The following is a 17015-nucleotide window of genomic DNA, read 5'->3' as shown; positions in this document are numbered from 1 at the left end:
GTGGGCATTCAGGATGTTTATCTGCACATTCCTGTTTGTGTGCAGCATCAGAGGTTCCTTCGTTTTGCGATTCAGTAGGATCGCTATCAGTTCACGGCTCTTCCTTTCGGCCTGGCGTCTACCCCCAGGGTCTTCACAAAGGTGATGGCAGCGGCTATGGCCATCCTTCACTCCAAAGGGATTCTTATAATCCCTTACCTGGACGATCTCCTGATCAAAGGAAGGTCGCGCCAAGACTGTGACCACAACCTTCAGATCACTCTGGACACTGTGGCCCGCCTAGGCTGGATAGTCAACAAGGAGAAATCCTCCCTTCTTCTATCTCAGCGCCTGGTGTTTCTGGGTATGCAGTTTGATAAGGCTCAGGTCCGTGTCTTCTTCCCGAAGGAAAAGTGTGCGTCTCTACTTCAGGGAATTCACTCTCTAAGGAAACCATTCCCTCTCACCTTACAGTCTTGCATGAGGGTACTGGGGAAGATGGTTGCTGCCATGAAAGCCGTCCTTAAGCCCAGTTTCACACCCGTCCTCTTCAGCAGGCTCTCTTGCTTGCTTGGGACAAGACAACTGTCTCCCTGGACCGACCGGTTCTTCTTCCTCTCAAGGTGAGGCAATCTCTGACTTGGTGGACACTATCCACCTCTTCTGCGCGGGAGGTCCTTTCTCCCTCTCCTGTGGCAGGTCATCACCACCGATGCCAGTCTCCTCGGTTGGGGAGCAGTCTTCCTTCATTACACAGTGCAGGGTCGCTGGAATGCTCAGGAAACCCTTCTCCCCATCAATCTCCTGGAGATCAGGGCAATCCTTCTTGCCCTTCTCCGCTGGCAGTCTCTGCTCGCAGGCAACCCGGTCCGCATTCAGTCGGACAACGCCACGGCCGTGGTGAACATAAACCATCAAGGCGGGACTCTCAGCAAACGGGCCATGTCAGAAATGACAAAGATTCTGCGACGGGCGGAACGTCACGTCCCTGCCATATCAGCAGTTCACATCCCGGGGGTGTAAAATTGGGATGTCGATTTTCTGAGTAGTCAACGCTTCATGTCAGGCGAGTGGTCTCTCAACCCCGCTGTCTTCGACCAAATATGTCAGAGATGGGGCACCCCAGATGTCAACCTCATGGCGTCCCGAGCGAAACACAAAGTTCCTCTGTTCGTAGCCAGTTCCCGGGATCCGAGGGCCTTAGGCTGCGACGCCCTGGTGATCCCGTGGTCTGTTTCAGCTCCCCTATCTTTCTGCCTCTCCCCTTGATTCCGAAAGGCATAAAAAAGATAAAGGCAGAAGGGGTTCCAGTTCTTCTCATCGCTCGAGACGGGCCTGGTTTTTCGGAGCTCGTGAACATGCTCATGGACGTGCCCTGGAAGCTTCTAGACAATCCAGATCTTCTCTCGCAAGGCCCCTTCTTCCACCTGAGTTCTCGGTCGCTGAGTTTAATGGCATGGCCGTTGAGGCCGCTGTCTTAACAGAAGCTGGTTTCTCTACCAGGGTTATCCAGACCATGATTAAGGCAAGGAAACCAGCATCCTCACGCATCTGCCACAGATGTTGGAAAGCCTTCTTTCGGTGGGGCGAGGATAACAGCTTGTTTCTGATGTCCTTTTTCCTTCCGTCCATCCTCGGCTTCCTTCAAGCGGGCCATAATTCACACTTATCACTCAGTACCCTTAAAGGTCAGGTATCTGCTCTGACAGTCCTCTTGCAGAAAGATTTGGCTTCCCTTCCTCAGGTGAAGACTTTCATTCAGGGGGTCGCCCACTTGGCGCCACCTTACCGTCCTCCGGTAGATCCATGGAATCTTAATCTCATTCTCGACGTTCTTCAGCGTGCTCCCTTTGAGCCCATCCAGGATATCTCGTTTTCTCTCCTGTCTTGGAAAGTGGCTTTCCTTATCGTCATCACATCTATCAGGAGAGTTTCTGAGCTAGCGGCACTGTCGTGTCATTCTCCTTTCCTGGTTCTGCACCAGGACAAGGTAGTCCTCCGTCCTGTTCCTTCCTTTTTGCCCAAGGTGGTTTCTGCCTTTCACATCAATGAAGACATCGTACTTCCCTCTCTGTCCGTCTCCTGTTCATCCACTGGAAAAGTCCCTCCACAAACTGGATTTGGTCAGAGCTATTCGAGTCTACCTTTCTAGGACTGCTTTCTTTCGTCAGATTCTCTACTCGTCATCCCTAAAGGTCATCGAAATGGGCTCCAGGCCTCTAAGTCCACGATTGCCCGTTGGATTTGTTCGGCGATACTGAAAGCATACCGTGTTCAGGGCAAACAGCCTCCTTCGGGGGTAAAGGCTCACTCCACCTGGGAGGTGGGAGCTTTCTGGGCCGTTTGTCTCCAGGCTTTGGCTTTGCAGATCTGCAAGGCAGCAACCTGGTCGTCTTTGCACACCTTTGCTAGGTTCTACAAGGTTACAACCCAGGCCTCGGCTGATGCAGGCCTGGGTAGGAAGGTTCTGCAGACGGCGGTTTCCCACTGGCCGATCTAGGTTCCTTTCCTTTGTGTAAATATTTTCATTTTCCCACCCTTGGGACTGCTTTTGGACGTCCCATGGTTATCTGTGTCTCCCAATGAAGCAATACAGAAAGAGGGATTTTTGGTACTTACCGTAAAATCTTTCTTAGAGCCTTCATTGGGGGAGACAGCACCCTCCCTGATTGTTTGTACATTTGTTGGCCTACATGCCGTTGTTTTGAATTGTTACATATTTTATTTGCTTCTATTTGCTTCTCCTACTGCTTTGACACCAACTGAGTAGCCTAGTGCCTGTCTGTGGGTGTATACTACTGGGAAGGAGCTATTTTTTTCCTAGTGACAGCAGCATACACCCCATGGTTATCTGTGTCCCCCAATGAAGGGTCCAAGAAAGAGATTTTACGGTAAGTACCAAAAATCCCTCTTTTATAACCGGCTGATTACCTGTTAAATGCCTCTATCAATCCCTGACAGTGATATCTACTCTGCTCCAGCAAGGAGGTGTGTCAATCTTTGCACCCATCAGTGTATCGCTCTGATCTGTCAAAATATACGTGCAACAAACACTACAAAAAATGCAATAAAATGTGAACCAAACCTTTTACATATCCAAAAATTGTATTCATAAAAACTACATCCCAGGGCTCTATAAACAAGCCATCACACAGTCGTCTCAACCAAAATTTAGAAATGCTATGAAATTAACTTTTTTCTAGAGTTTAAAGAAAGAAAACTACTTTGCACGCTTGCTGTCTTCCAAATCGTACTGCCCTAGAGAATCACATTTCTGGGTAATTTTTTACCATATAGTGAACATTGTAAATGAAGATTCCAAGTAAAACAGTAGCAAAATTTTTCCTCAATGGTAATTTTTTCCTGCTTTGCAATACATCACCTGATTAAAATAAATGGTGTCAGTCAAAAGTACAAATCAGCCCACAAAAAAACCTCATATAGCTCTGTAGACAGAAAAATAAAAGTTATGGTTTTCAGAAGGAAAGAAAAAATGGAAAATAGCCATGTCAGGAAGGGGTTACCTTTTACAGTGTTGCTTGGAAAATTCCCCTATACAGTCTGTGGTGAAGGGAGAGACTTAGGTAGGGTAAGTCCAGTACTCTAAATGTTTGATCTTCAGAGCAGTAGTGTATAGGAACTTCTAAAGGAGCATGAACTGGGAATTGAATCAGCGCTGTAGCATAGTGTTTGTGACAGAAGGAAACAAAATGTAATTTAAAAACACATGTGACATGCACACAAATGAACAAGTCGGTAGGACACTGTTCATACCACCCACTGACTCAAAAACAATCAGAGCACAGAATGACAATTGTGCAGAAATATCCTGCAGTAAAACATATAACAGTAGTCAGCAAGTGCTGATGAAAAGATAACAAATACAGGGTATTTAGTCGATTCGTTTTTTTGCAAAAAAATGTATACCAAGCTGCTTCACCGCGTCAATGTAACCCTATTGAAGCAGTCCCTATCTAATGTATTTAAAACCTGAACATTTGAACATTGTCTAAATGAACAGGATGAAGATAGGCCGCTTCCTAGTATGGGCACATGGTGTAAGCCAGCTCCTTATGTGTATGTCACACGAGAGGGGTGGTGTCTCTCAAATCATGCATAGGCATGGAAAAAACTGGATTAAAAACACATGTGACATGCACACATATGAACAAGTCGGTAGGACACTGTTCATACCACCCACTGACTCAAACACAAACAGAGAGCACAGAATGACAATTGTGCAGAAATATCCTGCAGTAAAACATATAGCAGTAGTCAGCAAGTGCTGATGAAAAGATGATAACAAATACAGGGTATTTAGTCGATACTTTTTTGCAAAAAAATGTATACCAAGCTGCTTCACCGCGTCAAGGTAACCCTATTGAAGCAGTCCCTATCTAATGTATTTAAAACCTGAACATGTGAACAGTGTCTAAATGAACAGGATGAAGATAGGCCGCTTCCTAGTATGGGCACATGGTGTAAGCCAGCTCCTTATGTGCATGTCACACAAGAGAGGGGTGGGGTCTCTCAAATCATGCATAGGCATGGAAAAAACTAGATTAAAAACGGTTCACATGTTCAGGTTTTAAATACATTAGAATAGGGACTGCTTCAATAGGGTTACCTTGACGCGGTGAAGCAGCTTGGTATACATTTTTTTGCAAAAAAAAGTATCGACTACTGTTATATGTTTTACTGCAGGATATTTCTGCACAATTGTCATTCTGTGCTCTCTGTTTGTGTTAAAATGTAATTTAGTACAGTGGCTTGCGAAAGTATACCCCTATCCCCACTTGGCGTTTTACCTATTTTGTTACAATACAACCCGTGCTTAAATATTTTTATCTAATTTGTGATGCATCAGCACTAAATAGTCTAAGTTGGTGAAGTGAGAAAAATATAGGCATACATTAAAATTATGGGATCATCAAATGACTAAAAATTGGAAGGTGCATATGAATTCACCCCTTTTGCTATGAAGCCCCTGAAAATTTTTAGTGCAAGCAAATGCTTTCATAAGTCACATGCTTAGTGAAAGGAAGGCCACCGAGGCTGCAACACCATTAAGCAAGAGGCACCACTAACTAAACAATACCATGAAGACCAAGGAAATCTCCAAACAAGCCAGGGACTTGTTGAAGTGCAAGTCAGGGTTGGGTTATTAAAAAAAAAAAAAAAATTAAATAAAAAAAGAAATACCAATCACTGATGATCCCCCGGAGCACTATCAAATCCATTACCATCAAATGGAAAGAACATGGCGCTACAACAAACCTGCCAAGAGGAGGCTGCCCACCAAAACCCAAAACTCTCAACCCGGGCAAGGAAGGCATTAATCAAAGAGGTAGCATAGAGACCAAAGGTAACTCTGAAGGAGCTTGCAGAGTTGCCAAGCAGAGACTTGACTATCTCTGTACAACCACAATAAGCAGTACACTCCATAGAGGTGACCTTTATGGAAAAGTGAGCAGAAAAAGCATTTTTACACACACACGTCTCGTTTTGAGTTTGCCAAAAGACATGTAGGAAACTCCCCAGATACATGGAGGAAGGTGCTGTGGTCAGATGAAATCAAAATAGAACTTTTTGTCCACCAAGGTAAATGCGATGTCTTGCGCCAAAAAAACATGGCTCATCACCCCAAAAACACCATCCCTACAATGAAACATGGTGGCTGCACATCATGCTGTGGGGATTTTTTTTTTTAGCAGCAGTGACAGGGAAAATGGTCTCAGTCGAGAGGAAGATGGTCTGGTGCGAAATACAAGGATACAGTATTATTTTTATTTCTTTATTTTAATTAATTTACATAAACAACCAAAACCTGAGGCACTGAGTGTGCCACATTCATAGATGACTGCAGTAACTTAGTACAATCTCCATATAGGTGATCTTAAGAAATATAACATAAAATCTTGACATTGAGGTCATTTGGCATACTAAATTCTTAGTAACAGTTATACAATAAAACAAGGAAGTTTCTTTATATCATCCACAAAATATAAAATGTAAGTGGATAAAGAGAGCGAAAAGTACAGAAGAAGAAAGATGTAGGGGGGTTTGATCAGACTAAGGGTGCTGTGTTCAGTGATCCTCACTATATGCCCAATACTTGACAGAAAATATAAACTCGAGCCAATAAAACCAAGCTCTATAAAAAAGGTTGTAGGAGTTGTTAGCTGTAGGAGTTGTTAGCTGTAGCAGTCAATTCCTCAGTTAACATCACCTCATTCATTTTAGAAAACGGAAGGGATATTTTCAGAGCCGTATCTTTTTTTTTTTTTTTTTTTTTTTTTCCAGGTTAGAGGGATGCACACCTGAGCCGTCACAATTGGGTGCCTCAGTATGTATAGATTGCCTGTATGTTTTTAGCGGGATGTCGCAGTGATGGAGAAGGACAAGAGCCAGTCAGGTCAGTCACAAGATCAGTGAACTGACTTGATTGTACTTTGTCCCAAAAAAAAGAGAGAATACTTTGTATGATCAAAAATGTGTAGAAGATCCCCTTCCGCACTACCACATCTCGAACACATGGGACTTGTCTCAGGGAGAATCAGATGTAGTTGAGATGGGACTCTGTACCATCGAGACAATTTATAACTGGCCTCATGGAAACGAGAACAAATCAATGCTTTATGCGTTAAAGTAAAAAATCACCTCCATTTATCTTTTGATAGAGGCCTAAATCTCCCTCCTACTGTGTCTGAAACCTGGCCATTGGGAGGTCTGGTTGGTTAATCCGTAGAGAGGATAAAAAAGACAAGGTGTGCCTCATGGGTCCTGCACTTTCACAGGCTATCTCGAAAGCCGTTTTCTCACTATTATAGGAGGAGGCCGTGACTGAAAAAAAAAATACAACAGTTTACCTACTTTCCATGCATCTAGGGTGGATGGTGAAGAAATACTGAGATCATCCTTTAAAGGCCAAGGATCTCCCTCTCCAAGATGACAACCTCTGAAATGTCCCCTATTTAGAATCATAGTATCGTAGAGTTGGAAGGGACCTCCTGGGCCATCTGGTCCAACCCCCTGCTCAAAGCAGGATTCGCTAAATCATTCCCAGTCAGATGTCTGTCCAGCCTCTGTTTGAAGATTTCCATTGAAGGAGAACTCGCCACTTCTCGTGGCAGCTTGTTCCACTCATTGATCACTCTGTCAAAAAGTTTTTTCTAATATCTAATCTGTGTCTCCTCCCATTCAGTTTCATCCCATTACTTCTAGTCTTTCCTTGTGCAAATGAGAATAAAGTTGATCCTTCTACAATGTGACAGCCCTTTAGATATTGTAGACAGCTATTAAGTCTCCTCTCAGTCTTCTCTTTTGCAAACTAAACAATCCCAAATCCTGCAACCTTTCCTCATAAGACAGGGTTTGCAGACCGGTCACCATTCTGATCGCTCTTTTCTGAACTTGCTCCAGTTTGTTGATGTCTTTTTTAAAATGTGGTGCCCAAAACTGGACACAATATTCCAGATGAGGTCTGACCAAAGAGGAGTAGAGGGAAATAATGACTTCACGTGATCTAGACTGTATGCTTCTGTTAATACATCCTAGAATTGCATTTGCCTTTTTTGCTGCTGCATCACACTGTTGACTCATATTCAGTCTGTGATCTATGTAAACTCAGAAAACACTAGCATCGAGACCTGGGGGGTGGGGGAAGTGGATTGCCCAACATGGGAAACATGTAAAAGTATTGTGGTATGATATGGTCACATGCTACAGGAAGGGAACAGCAAGCCTGAGTAGACCCAATTGTGGGGTGTGTTTTAAGCGCTTTGACTAAAGAAGAGTCCAACCAATGGGCCGATATGAGAGGAATATTTGTAAAGCTTTCCTCAATACCGAACCATACTTTTCTGGGGCCGTTTCTACACCAAGCTAATATCCTAGACAGGTGGGAGGCAATATAGTAACATCTGAAGTCAGGCAACGCTATACCCTCTGAAGATTTGTAGCGATGTAATATAGTTCTTCTCATATGAGGAGCTTTGCCCGCCCAAATAAACTTGTCTCTTGATAGGAAGATTCCCAAATATTTTAAACCTCAATTAGCCCACTTAAAGCTAAAAGTTTCTTTCAAAGGTGCTACCGTAGACAAGGGGATATTAATATTCAAGATTTCTGACTTTGAGAAATTGATTTTGAAATCAGATAAACCATTGTATAAATGGAATTCTGACATCAGACTTTGCAAAGAAATAGCCAGGTTGTTAATGAAAAAAGGCAGATCATCTGCATAAGCTGCAATCTTGATAGGAGAACCTCGGATGTTAGGTTCTATAATGTTAGTATTAGCGCAAACCATTTGAAGAAATATAAAAATTAAAGCGGGCACAACTGGCATGTACCATTTGCATATGCTGAAGTCCTGTGACAGAACTCCATTTACTTTCACTCTAGCAATAGGCATAGTATATAGGACAGAAATCCATTGTAACCTATTAGACTTTAAACCTATTCCACAAATATCTCATCCATGAAAGTCCAATTCACCCTATCAAAGGCCTTTTCTGCATCTGTAGAAAGTAACGTAAGAGGTTGGGATTTTATTCTAGCTCTATTTATAATGTTCAATACCTTTGTGGTATTGTCCCTGGTCGCTCTCCCCCTCCTGAAACCCTCTTGTTCTGTAAGTAAAGGGGATAATATAGATGCAATTATTTTTGCAAATAGTTTAAAAGGAACCTGTCACCAGGATTTGCTGATGTGAGATTCGGCCACTACCTTTCATGCCTGATATACAGTATTCTATAATGCTGTATATAAGCCCCCAACCTGTAAGAGAAAAAAGAACTTTTATTGTACTCACCTGCGTGGCAGTTCGATTTGAGGGGTTTCAATGTTCTTGGTCCGGCGCCTCTCATCCTCTTCTTACGATCATCGTCCTCCTTCTTACTTCGTGTGGATGACTCATCCCACGTCCTCTACACAGTCTCTTTGGCATTGCGCTCCTGTGCAGACGTACTTCTCTGTCTTGTTGAATGCAGGGCAAAGTCCTGCAGTGCACAGGCGCCAGGAAAGGTCAAAGAGCCCTAGCACCTGCGCGCTGCAGTACTTTGCACTCAAAAGGGCAGAGAAGTGCACCTGCACAGGAGTGGGATGCCAAGGAGACTATGTAGATAACGCAGGGTTGTGTCATTCACACGAAGGAAGAAGGACGACATTGCAAGAAGATGGGAGGTGCCAAACCAAGACCAGCGGTACCTCTACTCTACTGACAGGTTTGCTTTAATCTCCGTATTAAGAGAGATTGGTCTATTACTTGCACACTGGGAAGGATCTTTTCTTTCTTTATGGATAATGGAGATGTGTGCTCTTAGCGGAGGAGCTTTTAGAGATCATGTTAAAGTTGGATAACATTTGAGGGGCTAAGGGCACCAGGAAAAGTTTATAGTAGTTCAGAGAGAAACCATCTGGGCGCCAGACTTAGACTCTTTAATTGCTGCCTTTAACTCCCCCTCGCTAAACGGCAGTTCTAAGGCTTCTGTATCCACTTTTGGCAAAGTGGGTAGTCCAGAATCTATAATAGAAGGCTGAATACGGGACTTAAAGTCTGTATTTTGTGTTTTGGGAATTCTAGAGTTTGCCGAATGTAATGAGTAATAGAAAGCTTTAAACATGTCAGCAATGTCCGATAAATACGGGGATATTCTTGCATAAAACATGTTTCGGTCTGTCAGTGATTTGAGACTGTGACAGAGGTTCACCTTCCAACAAGACAATCACCCAAAGCATACTGCTAAAGCAACACTCAAGTGTTTAAAGGGAAATGTGTAAATGTGTTGGAGTGGCCTGGTCAAAGCCCAGACCTTAATCCAAGGGAGAATCTGTTGTCAACATTGAAGATTGCTGTTCACCAGAGGAAATCATCTAACTTGAAGGAGCTGGAGCAGTTTTACCTTGAGGAATGGGCAAAAATCCCAGTGGAAACCTCAGAGACTTGTCAAAAGCGACTTACAGCTGTAGTTGCCGCAAATGGAGGCTCTATAAGGTACTGACTTTAGAGGGGTGAATAGTTATGCACACTGAATTTTTCAGTTATTTTGTCCTATTTATTGTTTGCTTCACAATGAAAAGACGTTGTAGTCATGTTCTTTACATGAATGTAAACCCTAAAAAAAAAAAATGGTGAAATTCCAAGTTATGAGGTAAAACACAAAAACTGCCCCATGAGGGTGAATACTTTTATGAGCCACTGTATCTTACTAAAATTCATAATGTTGCAATACCCGGATGATTAAATTTAAAAAAATATATATATTTTTTTAAGTTTTGTATTCCTTCTTTTGATAAATTAAATAAAGACAATCACAAGGCACTACAGAACCGAGATGTAAAAAAAAAACAATCACTGAGGGGTGGGAAATAACAGTAGTAGTTATCAACTTATTACTGAAATCCTGGGCGCAGTGTGGGGAAAAAACACCATCTGAATATTAGGGAATAGGATATGAATAACACATCTGATTCGATTAAGACAGTCAGAAGAGTAGACGAAAAGAAGGAAGCATGAAGAAAAAAGGAGGGAGGAAGGAGAAGGTGATGAGAAAAGGTGTTTTTAAATGTTGGGCCTAAAGAATGCAGTTTCAACTTTCCCTGAGAAGGGCCAGGTAGTCAGGCATAAAATAGATCTGAATTCCAGCCAATAAAACCAGGTTTTGGAAAAACAATCATAAGAATGATTAATCCTAGAGGTGAGTTCTTCCATTAACATTACCTAATTTATTTTAGTTACCAGAAGAAGATTTTCGAAGCGGTATCTTTCTTCCAGACCAGGGGAATACACTGTCTTGCAGTTGTGATTTAATTTCTTAACTTCTTCACAACATTTGACATATCTATACATTCTGGAAGGGAAGGAGTTCCCGCCCGATGAGGTATAGATATGTCATGGTGGTCGCACGGGCACTGGAGCTGTGCACACATGATCACCTCCAGGTGTTCAGCTAAAATGTTAGGTGGCTCTTTTATTTAGCGTCCCTTCCACCGTAAATAGAACTGAACGATGAGGAGGCGGTGCAAAGACATAAGCAGGACATGACTGATGGATTAGATGCGTCAGTGTCCGAGGGGGAAAGACCTGCCCCCCTGTCAAACTTCTGGTATGTCTGAGAAAGTTTAAAAACGCTTATTTCTGCGGTGGAAGGGATGCCAAATATAAGAGCCACCTTGACAGAATGCAGCATTAGTGCTGCACAAGGTGGCTCTTTTACTTAAAAACGCCTGGGGGGGGGGGTGAGAGATTCCCTTTAAATGTTTTCGGTCCACATCCGGACCTTCATCAAAATTGGTATAAGAAGACGGGTTTTTATGTCTTGTTATGGATCTCCTGTTTTCTACAAAAAGTCCAGGGTGAAATCCAAGTAGCCTGGATGCCTGGTGGAACTAGCGTGAGGCAGCGCGTGAGAGCAGGCTTAACCATTTAAATGGTCATTGGAATTTATATTATGCCATTGCTGATGAGTTACCATAGCAGCCGAGGGTCTGCTGAAGGCCCCGTATTCTTCCACTCTGGTTCTCCAGAATTGTAATTTTTTTTGGTCAAACACCCCCAAAACTTCAATAAAAAAGCAATCAAAACATTAAATGTACCTCATAATGGCAGCAATAATAAGAGTGAGCTAGGGATGCAAAAAACAAACCCTCCCACAGTAATGTCAATGGGAAAAAAAGTTATGGGACTCACAAAAATGGCGACAAACCGAATTTAAAAAAAAAAAAAATATTTTTACACCAGTAAAAAAAAATAATAAAAATAAAAAAACCTGACAAATTTGACCAAAATCCCCACAGACATGGAAAATCAGGTTCCTAGGTTAATTTTACCATAGCATGAACTGCAAAAACTCCCCCCACCCCAAAAAAAACAAAAACAAAACGAGCACTCGTGAGGGTAGACATAAAAAATGTCTCTTTGAAGAGGAGACGAAAAAAAAATCTAGTTAATAAAAGGTTATATTCGGTTTTAATTTTGACTCTTCACTTAATTTAGTTTACCCTTCCTCACGCCTCCTCTGTAGATCTATAGATATCACATGTCATCTGTGCTTCCATATGTTTCCTTTCCATTATATTCATGCTCAGGGCTTCATCATCTGTATCACTTTGGGCTTGTTTTTTTGTGTCTTTTTTTACAGTAGCCTTGAAACAATCTTTGAAGAGCCCCAAGAAAAGAATGGAGTCTTGATTTCAGTCTCCCAGCAAAAGAGGAAGCGTATACTGGAGTTCAGAGACTGCACAGTTCCAAGACTCAAGCGATCAAAAGGAAAAATGAAAGTAATGACCAGCTGCAAACGAGGAAGGAAAGCTGCCATGGAGGGGGTCCAGCTCGATGCCCAGCTCGATGCCCTTCTGATACAGAAACTCATGGACCTGGAAAACTGTCTTTTGGAGGAAGAAGTCATGGAAAGAAATTCAACAGCTTCCGAAATGCCAAGCTGATGGATGAACTATACTAATGTTTAGTTTACACTAATGTTTAGTTTATTCAGTTAAATTAAGGATCTTTACTCAATCATTCTGTAAATGTAATTATTTTGATAAGTTGGACGGGTAATTGATGTTTTTTTGTTTCTATTTCTGCCACAGAAAGACTGAATGCATTATCGGATTTTCACAAAATATTAAGGTTTTATAATGATGTCACCAAAGGATTACGTGATCTGAACTTTGGCATCAGGAAATGTGACTTGAGCTAAAGGATTTGCATGTTCACATGGGACATTGTTCTATAATCTTTTTTTGAATTGGTCATAAATCATCTATACCCTGCACTGGAAAGTGAAGAATAACATTAATGCACTTAAATAAATATTGTCTATATTTATAAATATATATATATTCATAGTTTTAATGCAAAAGAAAACCAGTTTTAGCATTTTCACATTTTAATCAGATAATTTAAAGCTGTCTGATTCAGGTTTGTGCTTCCTCCTATGTAATAAACGCCAGATTGGCTACTTTCATAGAGTTTTCAAGGAGTTTTTTGAGCAGAAATTCTACAAATCTCAATTCGTTGAGTTTGTTTAGGCAACAGCAAAAGTACTCAGTGTGTAAATAGCCATTTGGTGCAGCTTTTTTTAGGCATTTTGCAGTGCTGATTATTTTCTGGGTTGTTTTTTTTTTTTTTCTAAAATCACCAAATACTGCATTGGGTTCAATATCCTAGTTAATAAAAAAAAATATAGATATATATATATATCAAATATTCTTGTGCCTTGCAAGATACTGTGAAGGAAGTTCTGGTAAAACCTATTTTTAAACCTAAAGGCTTTAATCTACACCATTGGCTTTGAATCTAGCTGTGACAAAATTAAAATAATTTTTTTTTTTTTTGTTTACTTTGATTTGGCTGTGATTCTAGTAGAATATCCAGGCTTGTGGGTATAGTTTTACGAACTCACTGCAGTTTTTTGTAACCTGGTCAATGTCTTAACATTGCAGGATGCTCCTGTGAGGGTTAATGTAATTTCTCAACTTCTGTGTGATAGTGATAAGCAGCACGCTCTCTCTTGCTGTGTTACTTGGACTTTTATGATTCTGTAAATTACAGATAAGTTTGTTGTTTTGTGTGTTTAAGTTATAAATTGTAATAAAGACCAATTGTTCTCATTTAATTAAATGAAATGTTTATTTTGTAGAAGAAAAATTCATAACTAATACATTATCATTATTTGGGTGTTAGAAAGAAATAAGGTTATTCCGAGAGTTGTAGTTCACATCCTGATAAGCGTGCCACTAGTTGCAGACCTTGCTATAATATAAGACAAAATGAAAAGGCAACGTGAATCTGCCCCACTGCATTCTCCAGGTGCCTGTTCAGACCAATGAATCTCACACACACAAATTGAGGGCTTTATCACCTAAAAAGGAACGGGTGCTCAGTCCAGAAGAAAGCATACAATGTCCAGCTGTATAGAAAGGGAATGGCACTCGCCAGTCTTAAAAATCCAAACTTTATTACGACATGAAAGTCTTCAGCAGGGGAGCAATGTGAACAAAGAACGGAAGACACTTCATCGTGATCATCGCACAATCAAGAAGTATGTAACTGATTCCCAGCACACACGTGTGCGTGCTGATAAGGAAAAATTGAGGACTCTATCCAACAGGCAATTGCGTCAGGTTAAAAGAGCAGCTGCAAAAATGCCTTGTCATAGCAGCAGACAAGTTTTTGAAGCTGCTGGTGCCTCCAACGTCCCCCGAACAACAAGATGCAGGGTCCTTCAGAGGTTTGCAGCTGTGCGTAAGCCATCCTGTCGACCACCTCTATCCACTGCACACAAGCAGAAACCGCTCCAGTGGGCCAAACGATACATGAAGACTGACTTCCAAACTGTTTTGTTCACCGATGAGTGCCGTGCAACGCTCGATGGTCCAGATGGATGGTGTGGAGGATGGCTGGTTAATGGACACCCCATGAAAACACGGCTAAGGCGCCAGCAAGGAGGAGGTGGAGTAATGTTTTGGGCTGGAATCATGGGGAGAGAGATTGTCGGCCCCTTTAGGATCCCTGAAGGGGTAAAGATGAACTCCATAATCTATGTGGAGTTTCTAAAACAGCACTTACTGCCATGGTTCAAGAGGAAGAACCATGCTTTCCGCAGCAAGATCATTTTCCAGGTCACCACCTGACAGCACCCTGGAGGATGTCCTTCTCATCCGTAGTGGGACAGGAAACCACGAGAGTTTAAAAGGATCCTCCCCCTACCATCCCTCAGTGTTTTTCCTGTCCCACTGCGGATAGGAACGACGAGAGGAATATCCGACCGTTCCATGCAGATGGTCAGGGTCTGGGGGCCCAGCCTTTTCCCTTCCTACCTGGAGAGATCTGCAGCTGACACCCGACAGAGGGTCCCTCAGCTATTCCGTCGTAGCGCTGCTCCCGGATGTAGAGTCACTTCCTCCTGACAGGGGCTCTCGACTCTGGATGCCACCACCGCCTCTGGGAGCCCACTGACCCCACAAGCGGCTCACCGACAGTGGCCACGCCTTGCCCCGGAGAACTCGGGAGTCGCCATGCCCGGAGTCAGAGGCATGCAGCAACAGGCGCGCGACATAGACCGAGGGCGCCACAGCAGTCGCCCCCATCCAGACGCGCAGGCCAGTGCGCGCATCACAGAAGGGGCGTGTTATTTCCGGCAGGAGCAGGGCGCGTGTTGCGGGCCGGGGGGGCGCGTCATCAGCGGGGACGCGTTACTTCCGGTCGCGTCATTGGCCCGGGGACGCGTCACTTCCGGTCGTGTCGCCGAAAAAGCCCGCTGACAGTGACCGCCCAGTACCACAAACCGCAGCGGCATAGGCCCACCAGGGAAGTGGGCAGGTGTCCGTAGGAACGGATCAACAGCGCAGCAAGGTGGTACGCAGGCTCTGCTCCGGGGGGCCAGGGAGGAGACCCGTCACCACTTACAGGTCTGTGTCTCCACAGTGGCCAACAGACAGCGGCGATCTCCACCATTACCAATGGAGGACCAGGCTAAGACGGAGACGTGAGCAGAGAGCCAGGGTCATGTGAGTAACCTCTGAAGAGGTCACTGCAGAGCCCATAATGATAGACCCCACAGAACCCGTATTTTATATGTTCTAGGGGGGAGCCTCCACCTCTGAGAGAAAGGACCCTAAGCGGAAGGATAAGAAGTGTCCGGTTTGCTCTAAGAAACTAAAGGACACGTGGCAAAAGACCCTCTGTGGCGCATGTGCAAAGCGTATAGTGGGGGAGGAGCAGGCTACTTTCATGTCTAACATGAGCACGATAATCAGGAAGTACAGGCCTCGGTATCCGGTCTAGCCACTTCTCAGACCCCGCAGGCGAATCCCCAGTTATCCAGGAAGAGACAGAGGGAATCGGATACATCGTCTGAAGACATTCTGTCCGAGTCAGACGCAGAGGAGGAGATCAGAGAGCACCCGGAAAGGGGAAGGAAATATCTGTTTTCGTCTGGGGATACAGACGAACTATTGGGGGCGGTACGGCAAACTATGCAGATCGAGGAACCCCCTCCTTCCCTCTCAATTCAGGACGAAATGTTTGGAGGGTTGCGCTCCCAGATTTCAATGGTCTTCCCAGTAAATACCCACATACGGGCAATGATACTGGAGGAATGGGAGGCAGAAAAAAGGTTAACTATCCCTAGAGACTTTAGGTTGCGTCTGCTGTTTGACCCGGAAGAGGTCAAAGTCTGGGAGGAGGTCCCCAAGATAGACATCCCCGTAGCAAAGGTGTCAAAGAAGACGGCAATTCCGTTCGAGGATTCTTCAAGTTTGAAGGAACCCCAAAATCGGAAGGCAGATGGGCTCTTAAAAAGGGCCTGGGAAAGCTCAGCAGTGGTCATAAAAACGAATATAGCTGCAACATCAGTAGCACGCTCCATGCATCTATGGATAGTGTCATGATCTGAAGTGGATCTGACAGTTTTAAAAGCACAGTGAACTTTTTTTCCTTTTGGCAAGTTGCCAAAGTGACTTGACTGTCCCCGGTGGTGGTTAGTGGTATCGCACCTTAGGTTTCAGTTTAAAGTTCACTGTAATTTTGAGTCAGGTGTGGGGCTCTATAAATGAGTCTCAGGGTGTGCAATCACTGCTGGTGATATTGATTCATTGATTCTGAGTTTGTGAGAGCCTGGTGGCAGGATGGAGCTGAGGAGGAGTCCTGCGCAGCTTAGCCAGGGGGGATGTGTGTCAGCTATGGTGTCTGGACGAAGGGCTGGCATGGCGTGGTGGGGTCGCAGTGATGGTGTCAGCAGGAAGTGTCTGCATGGACTGGTGGAGTGGCGACTATGGAGAGTGGCACTCACCATGTGGAACTTGGCTGCTGAGCTGGACTCAAGCATGCTTGACTTCGTGGCAGAAGCTGAACTCATCTTTGGGACTCTGTTACTAATCAGCAGCAACTGGTGGTGGACTCTGCTCCAAGGCTGCACTATGGTGAAGGATCCTGTTATGGTGATGGATCCGGGTGGAGGAGAAGACGCACGCAGGTGGAGGGCTCTGTTGCAGGAGCATAAGCACAGAGCATAAGGCTAAGTGGTGTC

At 43.7% G+C, this 17015-nt stretch overlaps 1 protein-coding gene across 3 annotated transcripts in view; it reads left to right on the top strand.

Moving 5' to 3' along the window:
• Positions 1–13611, top strand: part of PRR14L (proline rich 14 like) — a 71116-nt gene extending 57505 nt beyond the window's left edge. For all 3 annotated transcript variants that reach the window (XM_073582809.1, XM_073582810.1, XM_073582808.1), the window contains exon 9: positions 12123–13611. In XM_073582809.1, coding sequence (XP_073438910.1) covers positions 12123–12426 — 304 coding nt within the window. In that variant the 3' untranslated portion in view covers positions 12427–13611. The remainder of the gene's footprint in view (positions 1–12122) is intronic.
• Positions 13612–17015: the final 3404 nt, after the last annotated feature.

This window comes from Dendrobates tinctorius, unplaced genomic scaffold (assembly GCF_039654945.1).
Source record: "Dendrobates tinctorius isolate UK_male_01 unplaced genomic scaffold, ASM3965494v1 ptg000073l, whole genome shotgun sequence".
Lineage (NCBI taxonomy): Eukaryota > Metazoa > Chordata > Amphibia > Anura > Dendrobatidae > Dendrobates > Dendrobates tinctorius.
The sequence above is the reverse complement of the archived record's forward strand: the minus strand, read 5'-3'. Positions and strand labels throughout refer to the sequence as shown.